The sequence below is a fragment of the Cannabis sativa genome, chromosome X (assembly GCF_029168945.1).
Source record: "Cannabis sativa cultivar Pink pepper isolate KNU-18-1 chromosome X, ASM2916894v1, whole genome shotgun sequence".
Lineage (NCBI taxonomy): Eukaryota > Viridiplantae > Streptophyta > Magnoliopsida > Rosales > Cannabaceae > Cannabis > Cannabis sativa.
The window spans coordinates 14,909,926-14,935,919 of record NC_083610.1 but is presented as its reverse complement, the minus strand read 5'-3'; the positions used below and the strand labels follow the sequence as shown (position 1 = coordinate 14,935,919).

General features: G+C 36.5%; 5 protein-coding genes across 7 annotated transcripts; 4 read left to right on the top strand and 1 right to left on the bottom strand.

Moving 5' to 3' along the window:
* Positions 1–5,579: 5,579 nt before the first annotated feature.
* On the top strand, positions 5,580–11,189 carry LOC115704063 (serine/threonine-protein kinase Nek2). Of its 3 annotated transcripts, none has more exons than XM_030631290.2 (15): positions 5,580–5,965; positions 6,802–6,914; positions 7,015–7,081; positions 7,578–7,643; positions 7,885–7,931; positions 8,045–8,090; positions 8,194–8,274; positions 8,366–8,408; positions 8,554–8,603; positions 8,688–8,769; positions 8,898–8,947; positions 9,165–9,238; positions 9,447–9,498; positions 9,614–10,084; positions 10,307–11,189. In XM_030631290.2, the coding sequence occupies exons 2-15, from the start codon at positions 6,829–6,831 to the stop codon at positions 10,943–10,945; spliced, it is 1,854 nt and encodes a 617-aa protein (XP_030487150.2). In that variant the 5' UTR covers positions 5,580–5,965; positions 6,802–6,828; the 3' UTR covers positions 10,946–11,189. The 3 variants fall into 3 exon arrangements, with proteins under 3 accessions (XP_030487150.2, XP_030487145.2, XP_030487154.2); XM_030631285.2 differs by having other exon boundaries at positions 5,588–5,965; positions 6,797–6,914; XM_030631294.2 differs by lacking the exon at positions 5,580–5,965 and adding an exon at positions 6,129–6,597 and having other exon boundaries at positions 6,797–6,914.
* Positions 11,190–15,471: 4,282 nt separating this feature from the next.
* LOC133032054 (uncharacterized) lies at positions 15,472–16,329 on the top strand. Its single transcript, XM_061105874.1, has one exon. The coding sequence runs from the start codon at positions 15,472–15,474 to the stop codon at positions 16,327–16,329; it is 858 nt and encodes a 285-aa protein (XP_060961857.1).
* A 94-nt stretch (positions 16,330–16,423) lies between these two features.
* LOC115704285 (uncharacterized) lies at positions 16,424–18,114 on the top strand. Its single transcript, XM_030631500.2, has 2 exons — positions 16,424–16,781; positions 16,857–18,114. Exons 1-2 carry the CDS (start codon positions 16,509–16,511, stop codon positions 17,862–17,864), a joined length of 1,281 nt encoding a protein of 426 aa, XP_030487360.2. The 5' UTR covers positions 16,424–16,508; the 3' UTR covers positions 17,865–18,114.
* Positions 18,115–20,077: 1,963 nt separating this feature from the next.
* LOC115704082 (VAN3-binding protein) lies at positions 20,078–24,264 on the top strand. The gene is made up of 7 exons (XM_030631305.2): positions 20,078–21,011; positions 21,183–21,305; positions 21,864–22,299; positions 22,587–22,817; positions 22,908–22,957; positions 23,043–23,100; positions 23,190–24,264. Exons 1-7 carry the CDS (start codon positions 20,652–20,654, stop codon positions 23,396–23,398), a joined length of 1,467 nt encoding a protein of 488 aa, XP_030487165.2. The 5' UTR covers positions 20,078–20,651; the 3' UTR covers positions 23,399–24,264.
* On the bottom strand, positions 23,846–25,994 carry LOC115704089 (protein LIFEGUARD 2). Its single transcript, XM_030631311.2, has 4 exons — positions 25,421–25,994; positions 25,221–25,334; positions 24,352–24,509; positions 23,846–24,261 (listed from the first exon to the last, which is right to left on the bottom strand). The coding sequence occupies exons 1-4, from the start codon at positions 25,671–25,673 to the stop codon at positions 24,055–24,057; spliced, it is 732 nt and encodes a 243-aa protein (XP_030487171.1). The 5' UTR covers positions 25,674–25,994; the 3' UTR covers positions 23,846–24,054.

The window sequence follows — 25,994 nt, the reverse complement described above, 5'->3', positions numbered from 1 at the left end:
TACTATGAAGCAAATCTCCCGACAGTTAGCAAATGAAATGACTCGAGCTCAGATTGAGTTGGTTGTGGGGCAATTGGCTAATATTACCCTACAATCCACTCTTTTAGAGAGAATTAAAGAAGCACAAAAGCAAGATTCAGAGTTGATAAAAACCCGAGCTAGGGTTTTGGCTGGGAAGGCTAGTGATTTCTCAGTAGATGAAACGGGAATGTTGAGATTTGGAAGTCGAGTTTGTGTGCCTATGAATGAAAACATCAAGAAAGAGATCATGGATGAGTCTCACACGACTCCTTATTCAGTTCATCCAGGGTCGACAAAGATGTACCAAGACCTGAAAGCGATGTTTTGGTGGCCAGGCATGAAGAATGACATCGCTGAGTATGTTGCAAAGTGCCTTACATGTCAGCAAGTGAAAGCTGAACACCAGCGACCTGCAGGGTTGCTGCAACCACTGAAAATACCAGAATGGAAATGGGAAGATATAGCTATGGACTTCGTGGTAGGTATGCCTAGAACCACGGGACAATTTGACTCTGTGTGGGTCATAGTGGACAGGTTTACAAAGTCTGCTCACTTTTTACCTGTTCGGACGAATTTCTCCATTGATCAGTATGCTGAGTTATATGTTAGAGAAATTGTGCGTCTGCATGGTGTCCCAAAGTCCATTGTGTCGGATAGAGATCCGAAGTTTACATCGAGATTCTGGGAGAGTCTGCATCGAGCTATGGGAACTCAGTTAAAGTTCAGCACAGCTTTTCATCCTAACACGGATGGGCAATCCGAGAGGACCATTCAGATTTTAGAGGACATGCTACGGGCATGTGTGCTTGACTTTGAGGGATCATGGGTAAAGTACCTTCCCCTGATCGAGTTTTCTTATAATAACAGCTATCAGGCAACAATCGGGATGACTCCTTATGAACTTTTGTATGGAAGAAAATGTAGATCGCCCATTCACTGGGATGAAGTGGGTGAAAGAAAGTTCTTGGGTCCCGAAGCTGTTCAGAAAATAAGTGAGGCAGTTGATAAGATTAGAGCGCGAATGCTCGCGGCTCAGAGTAGGCAAAAGAGTTATGCCGATCCAAAGCGTCGAGATATTGATTTTCCAGTCGGGGACATGGTATTTCTCCGAATATCTCCGATGAAAGGCATAAAACGCTTTGGGAAGAAAGGAAAGCTTAGCCCGAGGTTCATTGGACCTTTTGAAATCCTTGAGAGGATAGGGCAAGTAGCGTACAGGTTGGCTATGCCCCCAGCGCTGGCAGCTGTACATAATGTGTTTCATGTTTCAATGCTTCGGAAATATGTCTCAGACTTGTCCCATGTTCTGAGTTATGAAGCATTGGAACTTCAGCCGGATTTGTCATACGAGGAACAACCAGTGCAAATACTTGATAGAAGAGAAAAAGTCTTGAGAATCAAGACAGTGGCACTGGTGAAAGTACTGTGGAGGAACAGTAAAGTAGAAGAGGCAACTTGGGAACTCGAGACGGATATGCAGCAGAAATATCCGGAGTTGTTCAGGTAAATTTCGGGACGAAATTTCTATAAGGAGGGGGTAATTGTAATACCCGGAATTAAGAAATGGATTAGCAAAACCCTAACTAGATAATTATGTATAATGGAGGAATTATATTATTATATAGTTCAATATATGTGATTTATATGAATTTTAATATATTAAAGACCCCGTTGGTGAGCCAGGGGCATTTTGGTAATTATGACCCGAGAAGGGTAAAATGATGAAATTCATTTGATTACGTGCTTAATGGAACTATATTATTATATAGTATACCTGTGTTGTCTTTTCAGGTGTGTTCTGACAGGTTAGCGCGGTATAGTCACAACCGGGAATTTCGGGCCGAACCGGGTTCGGGCCCGAAATGTAAATTGGATTGATAATTTGGCATTTTATTTGATGAATGATAATCTGAAATTTATTTGAAATTAATTGAGCATGAAATGACTTATTTACCCTTGTGAGGGTGTAGATGTGAATAATAAGCCATGAGGGCATTTTGGTCATTTGACCCCTATTTACTATGTTTGATTAAAATTGATTTTTAATGAAATGAAATGCAAAATTCTGGTTTTACTTTCACTCTTGGCCGACCCCCTCTCTCTCCCAAACCCTCTTATTATTTCAAAGTTGAATTTGAAGAAAAGCTTGGTTCTTAGCTTGTTTTGGAGCTTTGAAGTTGTGAATTCTTGAGCTTGGAGTTGAGGTAGATTCTTGCTAAGTTTATGTGAAATTTATGGTTGAATTCTTGCTGAAATTATTGTGGAAAAAGCATGCTTTAAGTTGTTTGATCTTGGTTTGCATGTTTAGGGAAATGGATGTTTAATCTTGATAATTTGTGTGTTAATCTCTTGATTTGTGTTTGATTGGGCTTAGAGTACAATTCAAGGATGTTTTACATGCTTAATCTAATTTTTTTATCTATTGTTTTACTGCTGGAAATTGAATAAGTATGTGTTGGGTTAAAGTTCATGTTCTTGAACTTGGAGTTTTGCTAGTTGAAGCATGATTTGTGATTATTGTGCAATCTGAAATTATGGGGTTTATTGTTGGATTTTGATGCATAATTATGTGTTTTAGACCCTATAATATTTGCTAGCTGCTGTAAGTGGGTTAATTGTGAAATTGGTTGTGAAAAGCAAGCTTGAGTTCATGGAACTCAAGCTTGGTGCTTTAATGGCACTTTTTGATTTTTAGTGCGATTGTTGGGTTTAAGTTGTGGAATATGTTTATTATGACATATATTGATGCTCTGGAAAGTTTGGGAATGTTTGGGAATGATTTGAGTGAGTTTTGGGGGTTTAAAGATTGAGAAATTTCGTGTTCTCTCGTTTTCCGTACAACCGGAATTCCGGTTGGTTCATCCGGAATTCCGGTTGGAGTTCATCGGGAAATGCTGAAATTTGTTTTGGCCATAACTTTTGACTCGGGACTCCGTTTGGGACGTTCTTTATACCGTTGGAAAGCTCTTTTCAAGCTCTATATGATTATCTGTATTTGAAATGCCATGAATTTATTTTATGAATGTGAAATCAGGGGTTAACCCTATTTGTGAAAATCCCGGATTGTGTGTGACTAGGATTACCGGCACCTGGTCAGGAGCACCCGGGGATTTGGAATCTCTACTATTGCGGGACAACAGGTAAGACAGTGATTAGCACGTAGAGTATGCGCAGTGGCGCTTATGTTGAGAATGATATGCATGAATGTTAAGTAACCGGGATTAGGGTTATTACCCTAATAGGAACGGTCTAATAGCCTAGGGTTATTACCCTAGTGATATATGTGTATAAATGCCATGCCATGTTAATTGAAATGAGATTTAAGGATTATGTGCTCAAGGCATAATCAGGTTGGACTCGGTACTCATAACCGAGATGAACCGCTTCTAAGGCCTTAATGTATTTAGACGTGTGAGAGTAACACGTGGGTCTACGTCACGTAGATTTAATTAGATGTGTGAGCGCAACACATAGGTCTACGCCATGTAGACATAAATGGGCATGATGAAATAATGATCAGGTCTGTGCTATACAGACATATGTGAATGAGCATAATATATTTGTTATGATTTATACTGTCTTGCTGGGCTTGGCTCACGGGTGCTCTACTGTGCAGGAAAGGGTAAGGCATTAACTGATCAGCCATGAGTTTCAGGAGCAGGGCGAAGAATGTACATGTTCATGCCACTTCAGACCAAGCGGGTTATGGGTCTAACAGTGTTGACTTTTGTATTCTGTTTTGCCGCTTAGGTCGGCTAGTAAGAAAGAACTTGTAATAAGTTTGTAAATATTTTTGGGATCCCAACTATTTTGAAAAGTTTTAAATATATTACAAGTTTATTTTCAGTCTGTTTAATATAAAAGTTTAAATTCTGCGCTATTTTAATTAGTAATCCCGGTTAGGGGATTAGGACTTTATAAGTATTTTGGGTAGCGTGCCTAATTTTTTAGGGCGTTACAGTTTAATGCATGTATTAGTGTTGGAATCTTGTTATTGTTGCTGAATTTACAATAAAACTTAATCTATAACATCTATATATAAATGGATGTTATAATAAAACAAATAAAAACGACTTGTCTTTATCGTTTGTTTATATATATATATATATATTATTTTTTGGTAAATAACTTTTTGTACTTGCTATTGTCACCTTAAGGTGTTCAATGCCATACCAATATGGCATCCAATAAATGGTTAGTAATTTTTTTTTTGTCTTTGTTTTTTTTTTATGAATGATCTTTATACTATTTTTTTCATAAATGATTTTTTGTACTATTATTGTTATGTGATACCTTAAGGTGCTCAATACCATACTAATTCACATATACAATAATTAGTTAACAGTTTTCTAAATAAAATTTAATTAAAATTTGTGGGAACTGATATTAAAATATACTAATAACACTATGTTATTTTTTGTAGTGTTTTGTACCTTAATGTGTCCGTTAATATTTTTGTTATTAAAATGTACATTTTTTTTATTAACTTCAATAAATTTTTTTTTGTTATTATTATATATAAGTTTGCAATAATATTTTTAATGGGATACATAAAAATGTACTATATTTAGCAAAAGAATAACTTATAATATATTTGTATTAATTTTTAGCATTATACTTATAATTATAAATTTTGATGTAAAATTTATTTTTTTTTGGTTCTTTTTTTTTTATTATGAATGATTGTTAATAAATAAATTTATACTGTACTATATTTTGAAAAATTCAATAATGCAACTCCTTAAAAAAAATGTACGATACATTTTTATCTATTTTAGTATACGAAATTTTTTTCTCATGGTCATTAAATTATAGTTATTTAAAAAATCCTGCAAAATTTTAAAAAATTTAGAAAAATTTAACACGCTGAATGAAAGTAAGTAAAGTAATCTGGTGGAAGAGGCCCATCTCACCATTTTCTGTATTTAAACAGTGTGTTGCACGCGTAACTATTTTATTTTATACGCGTGTAAATAGATTGTTTGAATATTATTTTCTATATTGTAAATTATTTCGAATTTCTCAAAATTTTATACGATATCTTAAATAGCTATAACGTATATGAATATGGAAAAAATTAGACTAAAAAATTCTTCTGAATGTCGAAATAAGTAGAGAGTACATCAGTATATCTCCTTTAAAGAAATGCATTGTAGACTTATTCTTGTATTTTTATTTAAACTTAATTTTTTAAAATTTAAATATAATTAATAAAAGCAAAATATATAATCATAAGGTTAGAATTTTAGTATAAAGATAACTCTATAACTCTATATTTAAAATCTGGGGGACAAAAGTTGCCTCTTCAACGCCCAGACTGACACATCTTAGAACTTTCCTTCTCACTGAAAAAGGAATTTAAAAGAAAATAAGACAACTTTGCGAATAAAAGAAAAATAAGACAAAAAAAACAACAAAAGGATAAGGAAAAGAAAAATAGAGGCAAAATCGAAACGACAAACGACAAAACAAAACATGAGTGCAACACATCCGAGTTTTAAGCAGCTTAAAACGACGTCGTGTTACACAAAAGAAAAGTAAGAGAGCACGGTATGTACCGTAGAGTTTGGTGCAGAGGAACATAGCCCTCTCCTCTTCACCGTGTACTGCACTCTTTTTCAGTCGCTTTCAGGAATCCTTTTGAACCAGCCTCTCTCTCTCTCTCTCTCTCTCTCTCTCTAATTTTGAACTTGAACTTGAACTCTTCTCCTTCTTTGCTTGCTTTGGTTTGGGTTTTCTTATTTTGCCGCTCTCTCTCTCTCTCTCTCTCTCTCTCTCTCTCTCTGTCTAAATTGGTAAGAGGCTTTAATCTTCGTCTTTTGGTTCTCATTTTTTTGGTTTCATTGCGAATGGTTGTCAAGTGTTGTTCACTTTCTTCTCACCAAGAAGCTGAAGATTCATCCCTCGTCATAGTTTATTGAAGTTTCGCCATTTCTCCATTTCGGTACTTCTTTTTCTTTTATCTAATTGTTGTTACTTGCTTAATGTTTTTTTTCCTTCATTTATTTGCTTCATGAGCTTTCTGGATTTTTGGGGTTTCATGGTTAGGTCTTAAAGCTTTTTCTTTTTGTTTAATTTCCTACCTACATTCATATACACACGTATAGATTTATATAACATATAATATATAGTATGCATTTTCCAGTTTTATATTTCATTTTAGATTTTGAGTGGAATGATTTATCTTTTTTGACATTGTTCTTGGAGGTTTTTGTACGCCTTGGGTTTTAGCAAGCCTTCTGATTTAGATAAGTTTCATCAAAGTTATTTATTTTTAGTATTCTTGTGCGTGGAATATACATGTAATTACATTTTTTGGGTCCTACATTAAACAAGGTGGGTCATTTACGTTTGGTTTCGTACAAACTAAATTGATCCTTGTTGATTTTTCATTTATTGTGTTAGTACATGTGTGAATAAACCCTGTAGATATTTGGTGGACAAGACTCAAGAGTCACCAATTTATATCCATGGTTGGTACTGAGAGGAGCAAGATGGTGGTATATAGCTATATATAGCATGTACACTTGAGAAGTTCAGAGTGGGAAAATCTTTCCCTGATTTTGGGGCCCTCTTGTACTGTTCTTTTGCTTAGTAAATCTACGAGCACTTACTTTGAAATTTTCAAACAGATTTAGGTTTCAGAGTAAAATAAAACCTGAGGATGGCTTTTCTGTATTCATTCACTGCTTTGATAGAAAGCTCGTTGCTGTTTTGGTTCGTTGAAACTTCATATAACCATATAATCTAATTTATCACCCAATATTGGTGACAGGGCAGGTACACTAGGTTGGCTAAGTTCCAGAGATGGAGCAGTATGAAGTTCTAGAGCAGATTGGGAAAGGTTCTTTTGGTTCTGCTCTTCTCGTGAGGCATAAGCATGAAAATAAGAAGTGAGCAACCCTCTCATCTTATGTATATGGATTAATATGATTTTGTAAGAGTTACTATAAATATATTGTTTTTCTTTTTTGTATTTATCTTTCTTCATAGGTATGTCCTGAAGAAGATTCGTCTTGCCCGACAAACTGATAGGACTCGCCGTTCTGCGCACCAAGAGGTTATTATGATAATATGCCCATCCCTTGTTGTTTTAATTTATGATACTTTCTTAAGAAATCAATAAAGATAACAATGTTTCTTTTCGTTGTAGTCTGGTGTTCTTATTGTTGAAGGCAATGCTTATTTTTGTCAAGTTATTTTGGGAATTAACAATGTGGTTTTGTTTTAGTGATGATTGCATATGAGTAAAGCATTAGTAATTATGCTACTTTCTCTTTTGGCTCCTCAGTTTCCATCACATGTTGAATACTGTATAGTCTATTATCCTTGGTTATCCTCGCAGATTACTTGATCTTCATCTGAAGGCCATGAGATGTCTCTTTTTTGTATTCCAAGTTTGTTTGACTTGAAGCTTGTAAATCTGTATACTGTCATAATTTTTGATGGTTTGTGCTTCTGGTATTTTTAGCAAAATTTTCTGCCATGGTAGATGAATATGATATAGCATGTTTACTATGTGAGATTTATCTTGTTTTCCTTCATTATATTGGCAGATGGAGCTGATTTCTAAAGCACGAAATCCATTTATTGTGGAGTACAAAGATTCATGGGTAGAAAAGGTGATAGTCTCACTAGAAGTATTTTTCATTCTTTATTATAAATAAGTAACAGATTTCTACTGTGCAATTTTGCTTGTACATTTCACATTTTTCCTACTCTGTTTGTGATAAATGTTTATATACTTATATGTTGTGTTTTCTTTCATGTCTTTCCTAGTAAGCCTTTAGATAAGTTAAAATGAGTTGAAAACTTGCTAGAAATTATGTTTGTTGTGCAATTGACTCTTGGTACTTCTTTCAGGGTTGCTTTGTATGCATTATTATAGGATATTGTGAAGGCGGAGACATGTAAGTTATTTTCTTAGATTTAGTCAGGGTGTGTGTATATTTTTTTTTAATTGAGAAAATTTTGATACCTACTATATTTTGATCCCTGTATCTGGGTAATTTTTCTTTTACAGGGCAGAAGCTATTAAAAGAGCTAACGGTGTTCAGTTTCCTGAAGAGGTTGTTGTCTAGCAACCTTAATTTTTCACTATCATGTTTTAACTGCAGTGATTGCATTACTTAAAAATAATTTATTTTTTGTACTTATGACTGAATTCTGCAGAAACTTTGTAAATGGCTTGTTCAACTCTTGATGGCACTTGATTATTTGCATGCAAATCATATCCTTCATCGTGATGTAAAGGTCAGTGGAAAAAAATATGCGGATTTGTTTAGACTTTAGAGTACATGTATGGGATCCAAAATTTACTTTGAATGTTTTCCAATTGTTTCAGTGTTCAAATATATTTTTGACTAGGGATCAAGACATACGCTTAGGTAAAATTTCATTTACCTTGTCTCTATCATTGGTAATTTACAATTTGACATTACTAGTACCCCCTTCCTATCCTTCACACATCGTTACACTATTCTAAATTGTATGTGCTAATGACTAATGTGTTGAGATCATTGATGGAATCAGGTGATTTTGGTCTTGCGAAAAAGTTGACTTCCGATGATCTTGCTTCTTCTGTGAGTAGCCAAGATTAACAAACATTACTTTCTTGCTATACAACCTCCCTATGACTCTTAATGTTGATCTTCTTCTGCGTGCAGGTTGTGGGAACTCCAAGTTATATGTGCCCTGAACTTCTTGCTGATATACCATATGGGTCCAAGTCTGATATTTGGTCTTTAGGTTAGCTGTTTTCCTATTCTGATCTCCAGAAACTGAAACATGAGTGTAGGCTATCGCTATACCAATTTCGGTCCCTATAGCTTATATGCATAATGCAACTTTTTTTTTTCTTTCCTTTTTCATCACAGGATGCTGTGTATATGAAATGGCTGCTCACAAATCTGCTTTCAAAGCATTTGTAAGTTGCTATTAATAAATTAGGAACTTGATTATTTTTATCTTCATTTATTTTCTTTGGACTATGTTATTAAGAAAAGATGAATCCCTCGGTGCAAATTTGTTTCTTACCAGTCTTAAAAAGTATTATTCAGTGACTTCAATGTCTCACTGTTTTCCAACCTAGCTTACCTTTATTTTTTAGTGATCAGTATGTTTCCGTTGTTTTGATTGCTCAGGATATGCAAGGTCTGATAAACAAAATAAATAAGTCCATAGTGGCTCCCCTTCCAACTATGTACTCTGTTGCATTGTGAGTCAGCTTTCCTCTATGTTTGCTTCATAATCTTGTAGATGTTACTATTTCATATGTTTCAGATTTTGTAATCATTTGGTTCCTTACATATTTTCAATCATAAATTGTAGTCAACGCCATCTCTTATCGTTTCAGCAGTGAAATAACTTGGATTTTCTGTGTAATCATATCATTACTGAGATGTTTTCGGTTTCCCCTTTTGCAGTAGAAGCCTTGTTAAAAGCATGCTGCGAAAAAATCCAGAATTTAGACCAAGTGTGAGTCTCTTTTTTCTTTCAATAAAATATTGTCAAATGGCATTTGCCTTTTCCCATTATATTTAACCGTGGTAGTTCATCTTATAATTGTTGAAGTTTATCTCTATTTCGCCAGGCTGCAGAGTTGCTTGGTCATCCTCATCTTCAACCTCATATCCTAAAGGTTCACATGAAATTAAATAGTCCTCGACGGAATACTTTTCCAATGACATGGTCTGATTCTAACTACATAAAGAAGACAAGGTTTATGGAGCCTTCAGTTGTTCCAGTCCATATAATCAGGGAGAAAAGACAGTCACTCAGCAATGACAGGGCTCTAAATCCCAGTATATCTGGAACTGAACAGGATTCACTATGTTCTTCCAAAATGACGCAAAGATTCCCAAGTTGTTTGGATTATAAGTTTACTGAATTGTCCATTGGCAGCTGCAGTTCTCATGAAAAATATGAAATGGAAAAGTCAGTAACGAAAAAATTCTCAAGTGTCACTCAAACTCCACGATTGACACCAGTAAAACATTCTATTACTCCAAGGAGACAGATAACAACGACCAAGATTCCTCATATTGCCTCAAAACGTGATTCGGTAAGTTTTTATACACAATCATTTACTACTAATATTCTTATTATCGTACAAAACCAATTATGGATTGTAACTGGTAGGATTAGATCTGCTTCAAAACAGTTGCTTAGATATGTAATCCCTTATCCCCTAGAACTTTTGCCTATGGTTTCTATTTAGATTTCACACTTCAATTTAGAGCTCTGTATATAGTATTTTTTTCTGACCATAACCTTATCTTTACAGCTTCCAATGTCGCACATTCCAGCAAAATCTGCATCCCAGGTTACAAGGAGAGCATCCCTTCCATTGGCAACTAGAGGCACAGCTTTGGAATCCCCTTACAGAAATAATATTGGTCTCCTTCACAGTGTGGATTCTCCAGATGTCTCTGTCAATGCCCCACGAATTGACAGGATTGCTGAATTCCCCTTAGCCTCTTCAGAAGACCCTATTTTTCCCACCCGAAAAATCTCATCGACATCAACATCAGCCCAGTGTTCTTCTTCTGCAGACATTGCAGCAGACCGCTCAATCATGAAGGACAAGTGCACAGTACAGGTTGTAGAAAAAGCGTTTTCTAGGCGCAGCATCTCAGACCGGAGTCATGGAGATGTAAAAAATGGAAGTGAGCCATCTGAGTACAACCCTACAGGAGCATACCACAAGTCATCTCCTGAGTCACAACAGCATCGATTTGACACATCATCCTACCAGCAACGTGCCGAGGCTTTGGAAGGACTGTTGGAGTTTAGTGCACGTCTCTTGCAGCAGGAACGGTTCGAAGAGTTGGGTGTGCTGTTAAAACCATTTGGACTAGAGAAGGTTTCTCCGAGGGAGACTGCCATTTGGTTGGCTAAAAGCTTCAAGGAGACTGCTACATAACATAGATGGAAATCCTAATGTTGGTTCATTTGATTCTGTTGTTTACACTTTGTAAATTGTACATGAAAGATGTCGATGAAGTTCAGAGAGCTGTCTTCAAACTTAGAAGACACTCCTTAACTAGTAATGTTAGAATTTGATTGATAGATTAGGCTTCACGGGTGATTGTGTTTGTTTTGTTTGTATTTTCAGATACAATCTTTTTTTTTTCCCGCATTAATACTTGTTTTAATTTTTGATGCAACCTTTTAATTTTCACATGATTTCATGCTTCAAAAATTAGAAGGTGGATGCAACTTTTGTGGAAAAATTTTCTATTCTTTACATTTCATTACACTTCGATTCTCTTGGCACACATTTGAGTGAGGTGTCGTTTGTTTGTCTCAATTAACTGAACATGTGTGCATAAGTGACACATTTATGTTGGTCTAATTAATTTATATTATTTTAAAAAATAATTAAAAATTTAAATTAAACAATTGATTTATTAAATAGGACTAATAACAAAAAACCTAATTTCTCTCTTCCCTTCTTCTTCGACAACCTTGGTTAGCAGTTGTACTCACAGGCTCAGATTTGGACGGTGGGGTTCAAGTCAAACCTTCTTGGTCAATCCAGATTTTAGCTACTCCACTCTTGACCGCTGCTGCCAATATTGCTCTTCATTTGCTATCAGTTCATCTAGTATCAGTTCTGCAGTGTTTGAATGTTCATAACCTGGTGCATCTAAATTATGCAGCAAGGTGACTTTATTTTGAGCTTGTTTGATGTCTTGCTTTATATTCCCAAATTTCCTTTTGTGCCATTGTTGTAAATTGTTTGCACAACGATCTAAACACATTGCAAGGGTGGATGACGGATTAGCATCATTATCAACCTGCCAACTAGAAAAAATGATAATCAGTGGATTCAACCTCATTTAACCAGTCTTTCAAAACGGAATCAAGGATCTTCTCTTTTCAACCGCCTGACTAAATATTAACAAGAATATTGACTAAAAGAGCTCTATGATCTGAACCATAATACTCAAGATGTGTGACAGTGGGCAACAGATGATCCACTCACATATTGTTCACAAAACACCAATCAAACCTCTCCTTAAAGAAGTTGAATTTTTCCTATTCTTTTGTCCGGATCCCATATAGTTTAATGTAATAATTTTTAGATAGTATTGCTAGCCAATTACAAGACACACATCTAAAAAGTGTTAGTGCCCAATAACAATACTCAAATATAATATTTTCTAGCCAAATTTAGTAAAAATTTAGGGCTTTTTTCAATTTCAACCAAAAAATGTAACAATATTACAAAAATACTTCCAGCTGGCCAAATGAACAAATATACAGCCCAAATAAAAAAAATTACACAAATACCACTTACATACATTCAACCCAGGATCCATGCTTCTTGGGTAACTATGGGGCAACCGTCGCGCAACCACGCAACCGAAAAAAAAATTCAACCACAAAAAGAACTACCATTAATTCTGGCGACTTCACCTGAAAAGACAACCAGAATTAATCAAAACAGGGGCTGTTTCGAATTCATGAAAAAAAGTGTAGAAAAACTACTACGAAATTAAAATTCATCCGGAAATCCAGTTTAATTTGCATAAAACAAATGTCCTAACTTCAATTTTCAGATCCATGAAAAAGACAGATCTTAAAAAGTTAACTGGAGTTCCCGAGCAATCCAACTCAAGTATAATCCAAAAAAATTACATCAATACTGTAGTAAAATATTTATCCTGGTGTATTTTCGTTGTTTTCCAAATTTCTAATGGCGAATTTGTTCATATTAAATCATAAAGAGACATGTAGATAGAATTATACGTACGTGGAAACACTGTTTTGAGTTTTAATGTTTCACAACAGTTGCATTATAGTTGCATTAATATTTTACTAACAATTATTTTATCTGATTGAAACTTTCGTCTGATGCAACCTTCGGCCAACCACCCAGCAACTACCCAGAAACTTTCGTCTGATGCAACTTTCGGCCAATTACCTAGCAACCACCCTACAACCATTGACTGATGCAACCACCGCGCAACCACGCAGCAACCATCGTCTGATTGTGTAAGTAATAATGTATGTGGTATTTTGGTATTTAAAATTACATAAAAGGTATAAATATTGTACACATTTTACGGATGTATTTTTGTTAATAAGATATCAATTTATATTAGAGAAAATTACACTGGGATTTTAAAAGTTCTTATGATAAATATGGCAAATTAAATTTGACCAATTTATATGGTAATTTTTTGTTTTTAGGTTTTTTTATGGTATTTGATATGCCATATATATGTAATTAGGTTTTTAAATCCCATATTTAATGTTTTTATTTGTTTAGGAAGTTTTATTTGTTATTGATGCCGGAAAAGTCACCGGAGTTTGCTGTCGGTGCCGGAAAAGTCGCCGGGTAGCGGTCGGTGCCGGAAAAGTCACTAGAGTTGCTGTCGGCGCCGGAAATTTTGTCGGAATTAGCATTGTTCCCGGAAAAATCACTGAAAAAATCACCAAGAAACCGGTTTCTTCTTCAAGAAACCGGTTTCTTTGGTGATTTTTCCGTTGACAATGCCAATTCTGATGACTTTTCTGACGCTAGCAGCTACTCCGTCGACTTTTTCGGCACCGACAGCAAACTTCAAAAAAGTCATCAGAATTGGCATAGTCGCCGGAAAAATTACCAAGAAACTGGTTTCTGGTTTCTTGATGAAGAAACCAGTTTTTTGGTATTTTTCCAGTGATTTCTTTGATGACAATGACAATTCTGACGACTTTTCTGGCGTTGGTAGCAACTTTGACGAGTAATACGCCGACAACTACTCCGGTGACTTTTTCAGTACCGACAGTAAACTTTGGAAAATTCGTTGGAATTGGCATTGTCGCCGGAAAAATTACTGGAAAAATCACTAAGAAACTGGTTTTTTTTCTTCATCAAGAAACCAATTTCTTGATGAAGAAACCAGTTTCTTGGTAATTTTTTATGTACTTTTTTTCTCTATTTGGTTGATTGATGAAACTAGTTTCAATTATTTTCAGTGTATATCATTTTTATTTTGTTTTCATAATCTTTATTATTGTTGTGTAACAAAATTAGTTCCTTGATGAAGAAACCACTTTTTGGTGAAGAAACCGGTTTCTTGATGAAAAAACCACTTTCTTGGTGATTTTTCTAGTGATTTTGCTCGCGACAATACCAATTCTGACGACTTTTTTGACGCCGGCAATAACTCCGGCAATTTTTGCGACACCGGCAACTACTTAGGCGACTTTTCTGGCACCGACATCAAACTCCAGAATAGTCATCGGACTTGGCATTGTCACTGGTAAAATTACTGGAAAAATCACCAAGAAACTGGTTTCTTCTTCATTAAGAAACCGGTTTTCTTGGTGATTTTTCCAGGGACAATGCTAATTCTGACGACTTTTTCGGCGCCGGCAGCAACTCCGGCGACTTTTCCGGCACCGGCGGCTACTCTGACAAATTTTCCGATGCCGACAGTAAACTTCGGTGACTTTTCCGGCACGAGTGACAACTTCGGCGATCACTATAATTTTATTTGTTTTATTTTTTTAAAAAAATAATTATGAAAGGAATTTTAATATTTTTTATAGTAATTTAATTAAATTTTTTATTTTTTATGAATTTTAAATTCAGATTTTTTTAATGTTTAATAAGGTTTTTTTCTAAAAAAAAATTATATTTTTAGTTTGATTGCTTCCGTCTCCCAAAAAAATTGGTCAAGAATCTCCACTCCTTGGCGGCCAATTTTTGGTGGGGTGACACAAAAGAAAATAAAAAGATACATTGGAGTACTTGGGATAAACTTTGTAGACCGAAAGAAGAGGGGGGGTTTAGGCTTCCGAAGCCTAATGGAGTTCAACCAAGCCTTGCTAGCCAAACAAGGGTGGCGGCTAATTCACAGACCGAATACTCTCTTAACTAAGGTGTTAAAAAATTGCTACTACCCGGAGACAAATTTCCTCACGGCTAAATGCCCTCAAGGAGCTTCTAGCATATGGAAATGAATAATTTGGGGAAGACAAATAATTCAAGAGGGGGCTCGTTGGAGAATTGGAAATGGTCGACACACTCACATTTGGGAAGATAAATGGATTCCTAGGCAAAATGGAACAATTTTATATCGGCATCCGAGGTTGGCTCCTAACTCTACTATCCATGAGTTGTTAAATGAAGATGGTGAATGGGAAAAAGAGGCTATACATACATACTTTCATCACGAGGATGTCCCTTGGATTTTGGGCACCCCCGTGAACATATATATGGAGGATTCTCTCATATGGCCGTTCACATCAAACGGTGAGTATGTGGTTAGAAGTGGATATAGAGTAGCTCGGGAATTACACCTTAGTCCTACCCGTTGTTCGAACATGGAACAAACACATGATTGGTGAAAAAAATGGTGGCAACTTAACCTTCCCCCTCGAATCAAATTATTTGGTTGGAAGTTATGTCATAATTGGCTCCCAGCTAAACTTAATTTGACTCATAGGGGAATGAAGATTGACAATACGTGTGATATGTGTGGTAGGTATATTGAATCCTTAACTCATGCTTTGTGGTCTTGCAAAAAGGCGAAACAGGTGTGGAAGCTGCTGCCTTTATACAAACACATCAAAGATAGCAAAGGTCAGTCCATGTTCGATATTCTAACAGAATTCAATAACAAGTTATCAACAGTCGAGTTTGAGGAAGTCATTAAGATCCTTTGGGCCATTTGGGAAAACAGAAATCGGAAAAGGAATAATAAACAAGTCATGAATGGAGAAAGGCTCATAGATTGGGTTTTCAATAGCTATTCCCCGCCAGTCATTAATCCGAAGCAAGGGACTCCCACACCAGAAATCAATAAAGAAGGCACCTGGTTATCTCCTCCTGAAGGTATGGTTTGTGTTCACTGTGATGTTGCTGTAATTCTAGGTCAGGTGGGCGTTGGTTTGGGGTTCGTTTGGAGAGATTGGAAGGGCAACACGCTCTCGGCTGGGATGAGTTTTCTCCCTGCTATCTGTCCGACGATCATGGCTGAAGCAGAAGCCATTGCTGCTGCTTTGAAGGCGTCCCCAATTGGTGAAAATCAGGCCTTTGAAATAAGAACTGATTGCAAATTGCTGGTGGAAAGTTTCAAGGTTAAGGAAAATACATTAAGTGATGTTAATATAGTCATCAACAAGATTAAGAGGCACCAGATTTTTCCCCTTTGTACAAAGCTCATTTTTGTTAAAAGAAAGAATAATGAAGTAGCCCATAGGCTAGTTAAGAAAAGTCTTGAGAACAAAATCACTCAAGCCTTCTCTCATTTTTTACCCGAGTGGTTGGCTGATATTTGTAAAGCTGACCTCTCTAATTCTTTGTAATTTTTGGCTTTGTGAATAAAGATGTTAGTTTTTTTTTTTAAAAAAAGAAAAAAGAAAAATACTGTAAATGAGCCATATATTAATGATTAAATATAAAAAATGGCGCGATTTTGTTTTTCTTTTGAAAAATATTATACTGATCTCCAATACTTAGACGAGACTAACAACATTCAGCGACAATGGAAAAAGCCGAAGGCTTTGAGCTTTTCGAACTCCATTACTCTGATCTCCTAATCCTATCCTCAGATTATGTTCAATCGCCTTCTTCGTCTCCGGCAGAGCTTCAGAGACTAGACATTGTCAAACGACACATAATGGAAACCCTAGGGCCCATGGGTCCAGGCCTATTATCAGTTTCCGGCGTCCCCAATTACTCCGTTCTCCGCCATTGCCTCCCACTCGCTCGCAATCTCGCTCTTCTCGATTCCGACCAACGCAATCGCATCCTCAAGGTGAGTAATGGAAATTGGGTTCTAGAAGCTACAATCGATTTTTCGATTATGATCGTATTTATTTATTGGGTTTAGGATAACAAATTGGGAAGTGACGTCCCGTTGAAGAATCCGTGTAGAAATGTGTCATCTTTTGCGATGCAACTGAGGTACTTCGAGAAGAATTCGAATTCAGGAGGAGATTTATTGTTTAATGATCGGGCGAAGGAGTTTGAGAGCCTGGGAAGTGATTTGACGGAGCTAGGGTTTTTCATGATGGAACTCGGGCTCCGACTCGCTCGAGTCTGCGATTCCGCTATTGGAGGCCGAGAATTGGAGCAGAGTTTGTTAGAGTCGCGTGCGTCCAAGGGGCGTCTCATTCATTATCATTCGAAGCTGGATACGCGGCTTCTTCTGAAACATAGTGCGAAGAAAAAAAGAGGGAATTCGAAACATGAACAGAAGAGAAAGCAAGCCCATGATGAGCCGGGAGCTTCAAAGGCATGCTCAGGTTTAGATTTATGGCAGCAATGGCACTATGATTATGGGATTTTTACTATTCTGACAGCACCTCTTTTTCTCTTGCAAAAAATTGAAGAAGAAGAAGAAGATGAATTAATGGAGTCTCGTCATGAAGAATGTGGCTACCCCAATGGCCACACATGCTTGCAAATATACGATCGCAACAAGAAAGGTATTTTCATGGCGAATTCCTCTCCTGAAAATTTTATCATTCAGGTTGGGGAATCAGCTGAGGTACTTTCAAAAGGCAAGCTTCGGGCGACTCTACACTCTGTTTCAAGACCTGGAAAGTATGAAAATTTGAGCAGAGAAACTTTTGTGGTGTTCTTACAGCCAGCATGGGACAAAGTTCTGTGCATTTCGGGTTACCCTATGAAGTGCTTAAGTTTAGAGGACCGATGTCTGAACCTGTTGACTTCCGAAGAGGAAGAAGAAGAAGGCTTCGGTGAGAGAATTGAAGAAATCGAGAAGATTGTACCACCTCTATCGTCTCGGTTAAAGGACGGTATGACTTTTGCTGAATTTTCCCGTGAAACCACCAGGCAGTATTATGGTGGCAGTGGTTTGCAATCTAATAGATAAAACTGCCTTTTGTGCTATAACAATTGCTATTGCAAGGCGAAATAATGGAAATTTCTTCGTCATGCTGATTAGCAATTTAGCATTATCTTTTATTATTATTTTTCTGTTGTTACTCTGTTTGTTTGCTTCCCATTAGTGTAGGTCTCTTCATACATAGAAGAAAAGAAACGACTATTGTACAACAGGAAATGACCCACCAAAAGTTTTGGAAAATATTATTTTTTATTGAAATAAATTTCTTGGATTCCAAGTGTGGAGTAAGTAATCTTTATTCACTTTTGGCTGATTGGTTAGGAAGGTTTAGTAACCTAGTCTAGTAAATAAATAAAGTAAAAGCTTTAATAGCTGTGCTCTCTGGTTCAGTGTCTGGTGCTGATGCTGTATTGCTAATCTTGTCATTCATCTAGGTCCTTGGAATATTAATTATGCTCTATATATATAACTAGGATATAATTCAATTTCTGCCTGCCTCATGGGATTCACGAAATTAGGTACTAAATCTCATATGATCTTTATTTTGTGTTGGAAATCATCTGTTTGTATTTTAAAATATGTCTGGAAAGAATGTTTAGTTCTAGTCAAAAGCTGTTTACCGAGTTCTGATATATTTTACTAATGCATCGAAGATGTTTTTATCTCTTTTTGTAGCTTTATCTAATGCTTTTCAGAACTGTGATATAAGCATCAGTACAATTAGAGGCCTTCATTAACTTTTAACTTAAGCTTACAGGTTTAGATTTCCACAAAAATTCACAATATACAGTGGGAACGAGGATCAATACTGTTGTGAATTAATGTGGTACTAGAAAACCCCAAAAAGATTAGTAAGTAAAGTCCTTTTCCTTAAAGATAATCTAATGAAGTAAGTGGATTGTGGATGTAATCATCATCATTAAGTGGGAGAATCCTACTTTGGATCATTTGATGTTGATGTGAGCTAACACTTTCCCTTTAGTTTTGAATTTTTGGAAAGAGAAAAACAGGTAGAATCCTTCTTATCTTAATGGAGGGAGCAAAAGAAAGCAAATGGGCATACTATAGGTTGAGGGCATGGTTGAATGGTTCTGAATTTTACTTTATATGCCATTATGCATAAACTATTATTTTATGCTCGCAAATCACATTTATGCATTCTTCATACAAAGCGTGCAACTTGCCTTTACTGCCATATATTGATGATATTAAACTTACCTTATGTTGTTCTATTACAACTGAATATCCTTCTTGTTAATGCATGCTTCCTAAAATCACATATTCACACTTGGAAAAAGAAAAAAAAAAAAACAAAGAAAGAAAAGTAAATGGCAAAGGGCTTGAATAACTCGGAAGTAAGAAAGTACATAATTTGAACTGATATAGAAAATGAAAGGTGGTAATGATCATTGGGAAAATGTGGCAAAAGGAATAAAGGTTGTCTCTATGGTCCATAATCATGAGCTAGAAAACAAATGCCTTAAAATCCAAAAAGAACAAAGCTGTCGCTCTTATTGTATCAGCTTTGATCCCTTTGCTCTGAAATTTTGAAAAAAGCATTTGTTTATTGGACGAAAGATCTGAGGGATTAGATGATGACGTGTGCAGGCACGCGTATTTTAGCACAAGTCTCTCTCTGGTGCGCAGATTTGTGTCCCAAAACAGTAATGGAAAAATAAAATATGCTCTCAGCTTAATTTGTCTGGACCTCTAAACCTGTCGGCTGTGACCTTGCCAAGACCTCAGGCTCGTTTCTCGTTAGGAACATAATCACTTAGGCCACCACCAAAAACTTCTTATGTATCTTTCTCTGTATTTGGGGACCCCTTTTGAAAACTGAGCCAGAAATTCTTGTTGAATTGTAAAGAAAACTTCAAAATCTAACAATTTGAATCCAAAAGCTTATAGACTAGAGTAGCTTTATTAATATGGCTAATCATAATCTCTTATGAAGACGTAATATGGATAAATAGCCTTTCTAAGCTTTATATCCCCTCTGAGAAGATTTCCATCTGAATTGAGAGTTTACACGAAACTGATCTCTATAGCTTGTGACGATTGACAATGTGAAAGCACATTGCCAGTTGCCTGAGATAATTTCAGGCTGATTTGAAACGTGACACCAACATTGTTGCGTTGCAATTGAGGCAGTCCTTGTTGACCTTAGCCGATACAATAGTTTGCTGAAAAGTGAAAAAGAAAAGACAGAAAAAGAGAAGAAATCGATAAGAGTGTTAATCAAAAAACCCTTCTTTTTTTCTTAAAAAAAGTAGTTAATTACACCATACAATCTTAGCTAAAGCGCTTTTTGAACAAAGAGATTAATCACAAATTCACATGATACGCATACTAAGATCACATAGGCCATACAACCCCAAACATATAGGCCAGCAGCCCCACCTTCAGCGGGGGAAATAACAAAAGCATCTTTGATTCTCTTCTTTTGTACAAATCACTAACATTAATACTCAAAAATCTGTGATAAGACAGCCAAAAGATAACTAATTAGTCATAACTAAGAGTTTTTAATGAAAGCTAATATAAAAGCTCTTCCTTTGTGGTCACTCCTCACAACTCACAATTAGCTTTTCTTATTGCCACAGCAAAAGTAGTACACATCCCCACATGCCATTACTCCAAAGCCAGACAGCCAGAGATAAACCCCCTTTATCAACAGTTGACCAGTCCTTACTTACTCCTTTACACCTTACCCCTTACCCTGTATAAATAAATATCAATAAACCAATTTCATTCCACCACCTTTTTGCTGCTTCTTCTCAGTCTCAGTCTCACTCTCACTACAACTCTACTTCCATGGAAGAGAACTTATCTCTAAAATGCTTTCGCCGGCCGGAATACAATACCCACCTACCGGAGAGTCCAAGAGCTCCAATGGAGTTTCTTTCTAGGTCATGGAGTGCTTCAGCTCTCCAAGTCTCGAAAGCCTTGCTGACACCAAACAACAACAATAATAATAACAATCATAGTAACCCTTCTTGTATGACCTCCAAGTCTGCCAATAGCTCCTCTTCTTGTACTAATACATCTATATCTGAAGATGTCATAGAAGAATCCGAGGAGCTCCCCATATTGGCCGGACACCAGTTTTCTTTTGCTTCCTCTGTTACTTCCCAACTCGTCCTCGACCGTATAATGTCCCAGTCTATGAGAGAGGTTTCTTTCTTTCTTTCTCTTTTTCCTTTTTCATAACATTTATGATAAATTTCAGTCCTTGTATATGCTCTGAGAAAGAAAAGTTCAAAGCTTTGAATCAAAATTCTTTTACTCCTTGTTTTATTTTTTTGGCTTGAAATGCATATTGTGTGTGTGTGTTTTTTTAAACAGGAAGTATCACCATTAACATCGGGTAGACTCTCCCACAGCAGTGGACCCTTGAATGGAGGTTCTCTGACAGAGACAGACAGCCCTCCAGTATCTCCTTCAGAAGAATATGACGACGTCGTCAAGGTCTAGTTTAATTTATTTATTTATTTATTTATGTTTTTCAAATTCTAGTAGAAATATAAAGTAATAAAATATAAGAAGCACCAACCAACCACACTTTATTATCCAAAAAGTAAACAAAGTGAATCAGTGTCTCAGGTCTAGTTTGTCTCTCTCTGTTCCCCATATTTTTCTTTACTCGTTTTATAAAAATTCTTGACACAAAAAACAAAACAGCGTTCTTCTTTCATTCAAATACTAAACCCCCCAGTAGGAGTGCTGCAACATTAAAACCAACATGGATTCCAGTTAATATTGACTTTATATCCCCTTAGTCAGGCTTGACTTGTCTTGTCATTTCATTTGATACAATAATGAATGCTATGCTTGCCTAAGAAAGATGTCCTTCCTCCAATAATGTTGACAACGTTAATTCATTAAAAGAAAAGAAACATAAATTATGGAGTGAAATAAACTAGTTTCTAGGCCTAGTTTCTCCACTAAAAACATCACTACTTTACTTTACTCATTACTCTGTAGACTGAGCTTACTTAGTTTACATTAATTTTATGTACTATGCAGTTCTTCCGTTCAAACAACAGCATACAACACCTATTCAATGGTGGACGAACAAGCGCAGGAAATGTCAATAATGCCCCCACCACAGGCGGAGCCAAGACTGTAGGGAGGTGGCTCAAGGACAGGAAAGAAAAGAAGAAAGAGGAAAGCAGAGCCCAAAATGCTCAGATCCACGCTGCAGTCTCGGTGGCCGGTGTGGCTGCTGCTGTGGCTGCCATTGCCGCTGCCACAGCAGCTTCATCTTCCACGAGAAAGAATGAGCAAGCAGCCAAAACAGACACAGCCATGGCGTCTGCGGCCACGTTAGTAGCCGCACAATGTGCTGAGGCTGCTGAGTCTCTTGGAGCTGACCATGAACACCTCGCTTCGGTGGTTAGCTCTGCTGTTAATGTCCGCTCTTTTGATGATATCCTAACTCTCACAGCTGCAGCAGCCACTGGTACCTGATTTCTTTCCCTCTCCAAGCATTTTGATATAATTGTTTTCACTAATTTAGTGTAGAATCTATGAAAATTTTGGTGTTACAACTTCACCAATGACACTAAATATTAACATAAGAACTAACTAATTTGTAAAATAATTTTGTATTGCATACAAAGAGGTACAAAATAAAAAAAAAATCACAAAGATTCCATATGGTTTCGGCATTTTACATCAATTGTTAGAGTTTTTTTTTAAGATTCAAGCCATAAATTGTTGGTTTTTTTTCTTTATCTAATGTGGTAGCTTTACGTGGTGCGGCGACACTGAAGGCGAGGGCCATGAAGGAAGTGTGGAACATTGCGGCAGTGATACCAGTTGAGAAGGGAATGGCACTCGGTGTTTGTGGCAAAGCCAGTACGGATCAACTTAATGCCAACATCAGTGGAGAGATATGCCCTCCAGAAAATTTGCCACTTGTTTGGAACCAAGATCTTCTAGCTAGGGGGACTGAGCTACTCAAACGAACAAGAAAAGGTAACATAATGATTTGTGTTTGTAACCTCTTGTAACCCTTCAAAACCACACAGGAATGATATCTCTAATGCAAACTGGTCTTTATCACAGGTGATCTTCACTGGAAAATAGTCTCTGTTTACATTCATCGATCTGGGCAAGTAAGTGAGACATTCATCATCCATTTTGGCTTATCTAATAGTTCATAAAACACATTGTTCTGTTTGATTAAACCCCTTTTTGTAGGTGATGCTGAAAATGAAAAGCAAGCACGTAGGTGGGACATTCACCAAGAAGAAAAAGAGTAAGTAGTTGGCTTGGCTGTTATTTTTTGAAGCATCTAAGGTTGAAACATTTTGTCATGACACCTTATTGCCTTGTAAATCTTTGTAGATGTTGTGCTGGAAGTTTGTAAGGACATGCCGGCTTGGCCAGGACGACATTTGTTCGATGGTGCGGATCAGCGTCGTTACTTTGGATTGAAAACAGAGGCACGTGGGCTTGTGGAGTTCGAGTGCAAGACTCAGAGTGACTATGAACTCTGGACTCAAGGGGTCTCCAAGCTGCTTTCCATTGTTGCCGAGGGAAAGAGTAATCGTTGAACAAAATGTCCTATTTGCGTTAAAACAACAAATATTTGATCTTCTAGATAGCTTTTAAGACTAAGAGTTAGACTAGTTTCATGTTCTAATTGTTGACTTCGATCAATTCCATTACTGCCTCTGTGTAAATAGGATATTAAGACATCAAATGGTCAATGATGGAGATATTGCAGGGCCTGCCAGAGCTATATACATTATCGAAATTAGTTGAAAAACGAGTCAGATTTAAATTGAAGATTAAGCCTAGAGTTTAGCCAAGTATAAATTGTATTGTTCGACTGATCATTTCACCAGAATTTCTCAATTTAAATATAAGGAATGTCATATTCATTTTACTATGAACCTTTGCTCAGACTGATCTCAAAGTGGTTACATTTTCTTAGTTTGCAGAACTATGGTCTAAACCCTAGGCAAGTATTGATCCAAAGAAACCCAAAAATAAAGACATTTTCATCAAGTGACAGTGATCTATAGTAGATAATCCGACAATAGTTTCAACACAATTAGATCTTGTTTCTATGTACATACCATTAAGATACAAGTATATTTGCTTCAATATAATAGTCTACATGGAAAAAAGAAACAATGTCGTGAAGAATTGGTTTATACCAAAGAAGGGGTTACAAGGAAAAAAAGGAGCAAAAGGATTTGTCTGCTCAGCTATCAGCTGCTCTGAAAATAGTCAGCAGTGAGAGGAAGAGGTTAATAATATCCAAGTACAAGGAAACCGCAGCCCAAATGTATTCATCATAAGTATAGCGTTTAATCAAGTTGTCTGTGTCGTATATAATGTATCCACAGAATATGATTGAAGCCAGGCACCCATATATCATAACTGAGATCTTGCCCAGCGGAAAGAGAATCTGTTATTAGCAAAAAAATCCTGTATTTAGAAACCCATATGCCATAAATTTGAGCCTAAACAAGAAAATGAGTTTGGAGGCTTAACATACCTGAATAAAAGCAAACACCATAAGAACCATCATGGCTCCAAACAAAAAGGGTCCAAGGAAGTTGAAGTCATGACCTCTCCTTGCAGCCCAAAATGTGTAGAGTGTGAGACTAACTACTACAACAGTGGTTAGAATTACAGACTCCAAAATTACCTTGCCTGTCTCAAATTGAAAATACCATAATTCATTGTGTCAGATGATTAAAACTAGAAAAATAATTGTGAAAAGACAAATTAAATTTTTTTCAAAGGATTCCTTCCATTGTTTGTGTTTTAAATCTTATTTCTCATACTTATTAAACGCAAAATAATGTGCATTGATATAAGGGACTTGCATAGACAACTCTTAGCTGATACTCTATAATAGTTGTTAAATTATATTACATGAGACCCAATATTTAGAGGGTGCTAGGCACACTGCCCTTTAATATTTCTCCAAATTAAATTATATCCTTTACACATTTCCTTTCCCCGTAATATCTCATTAAAAAAGAAAGACAATAATGCATGATCCATAAGAAGGCGAGTAATCAAATTTTGGTTATTTGAACAAGCCGTAAGATATTCCATTTGAGTAATGTTATCAGCCATAGCCAACCTAGTCACGTTTAACATCAAAGGGGGATCTTATTCAAGAACCAAGGCACTATCAAAACAACCTAATGATTAACAAAAGTGCCGATTCAAAGAAAACAAATTAAGTGACTTTAAATGTAGGGCCCCTTAAATATAATGTAAGCATCAACCCATATCTCCTATATTTTATCTGATCCTTTCAACAAGGCTATCTTTTAGAAGAAGAAAGTAGCAATCTTTTAAAAAAACAAAGACTCAATTTTTAATCAAGAAAAAAAAAAAGAAAAATCTTACCGCTGGTAAAAGCGCAGGTCAGACCAACCGAAAATGCAAGAGAAATAGTGAAAACCCCAAGTAGAAGATAATTCACCGGATGCTTCTGGTAGTAATAATACAAAGGGCACAAAACTGAAACAACAGAAACACCCAAATTAAAATTCAATCAACACATAACCAAAAAAGAATTATGTTCTTTGCTTTAATTAATTACATACCGATGAAGGGAGTGATTATTAGGACGATGTAAAGAGCTAAGCCAGCCCCAGTGCTGACAAAGAAATGGGAAATCGGATGAACGGAGACAACGGTGGCGGCAACGGCGATGGTAGCAAGCAATTGGATGGTAATGATGGAATAAATCTTGCGAATAAAAGACCAGCGGAGTTCAGGGCTCTCCAACATCATCGGGTAAAGAGGCCTACTCCCGCCGGCCTCGACATCAGTCTTCCGGTACGGTTGAGCCCACATCGTTGTTGTTGTTGTTGTTAGAGAAAACAAGAAAGAATGAGAAAACCACAATGAACGAGAGAATGCGTTTGGCTGTCGGGATTCTTTGCGGGAAAGTAAGGGAAAAAGAGGAGAATTAAAGAGTCTTTTTTAAGGAGTTAGTTACGTGTCGAAGAGGAGTCGAAAGGGGGATTAATATGAAGAGGAGTTTGAGTTTCTGTTTTTGGATGAAATGAGAGACTTCGGGATGGATCCCCGCACGTGAGCCAATTGAGGCGGTTGAGTCTGAGTTGGACGCTCACCACACCACAGCACAACTCGACAAACTTCTAGACGTGTCTT

Bases quoted from the DNA above. Each gene is read 5' to 3' on its own strand.
- LOC115704082 (XM_030631305.2), top strand. From the start codon at position 20,652: ATGGAAGAGAACTTATCTCTAAAATGCTTTCGCCGGCCGGAATACAAT. The intron at 21,012-21,182 runs GTTTCTTTCTTT...TTTTTTAAACAG, and splicing joins TGTCCCAGTCTATGAGAGAG to GAAGTATCACCATTAACATC. The intron at 22,818-22,907 runs GTAACATAATGA...TCTTTATCACAG, and splicing joins ACTCAAACGAACAAGAAAAG to GTGATCTTCACTGGAAAATA.
- LOC133032054 (XM_061105874.1), top strand. From the start codon at position 15,472: ATGAAGATTGACAATACGTGTGATATGTGTGGTAGGTATATTGAATCC.
- LOC115704063 (XM_030631290.2), top strand. From the start codon at position 6,829: ATGGAGCAGTATGAAGTTCTAGAGCAGATTGGGAAAGGTTCTTTTGGT. The intron at 8,770-8,897 runs GTTAGCTGTTTT...TTTTCATCACAG, and splicing joins GTCTGATATTTGGTCTTTAG to GATGCTGTGTATATGAAATG. The intron at 10,085-10,306 runs GTAAGTTTTTAT...TTATCTTTACAG, and splicing joins TTGCCTCAAAACGTGATTCG to CTTCCAATGTCGCACATTCC.
- LOC115704285 (XM_030631500.2), top strand. From the start codon at position 16,509: ATGGAAAAAGCCGAAGGCTTTGAGCTTTTCGAACTCCATTACTCTGAT. The intron at 16,782-16,856 runs GTGAGTAATGGA...TATTGGGTTTAG, and splicing joins AACGCAATCGCATCCTCAAG to GATAACAAATTGGGAAGTGA.
- LOC115704089 (XM_030631311.2), bottom strand. From the start codon at position 25,673: ATGTGGGCTCAACCGTACCGGAAGACTGATGTCGAGGCCGGCGGGAGT. The intron at 25,335-25,420 runs GTATGTAATTAA...CTGTTGTTTCAG, and splicing joins AATAATCACTCCCTTCATCG to TTTTGTGCCCTTTGTATTAT. The intron at 24,510-25,220 runs GTAAGATTTTTC...AATTTGAGACAG, and splicing joins GACCTGCGCTTTTACCAGCG to GCAAGGTAATTTTGGAGTCT.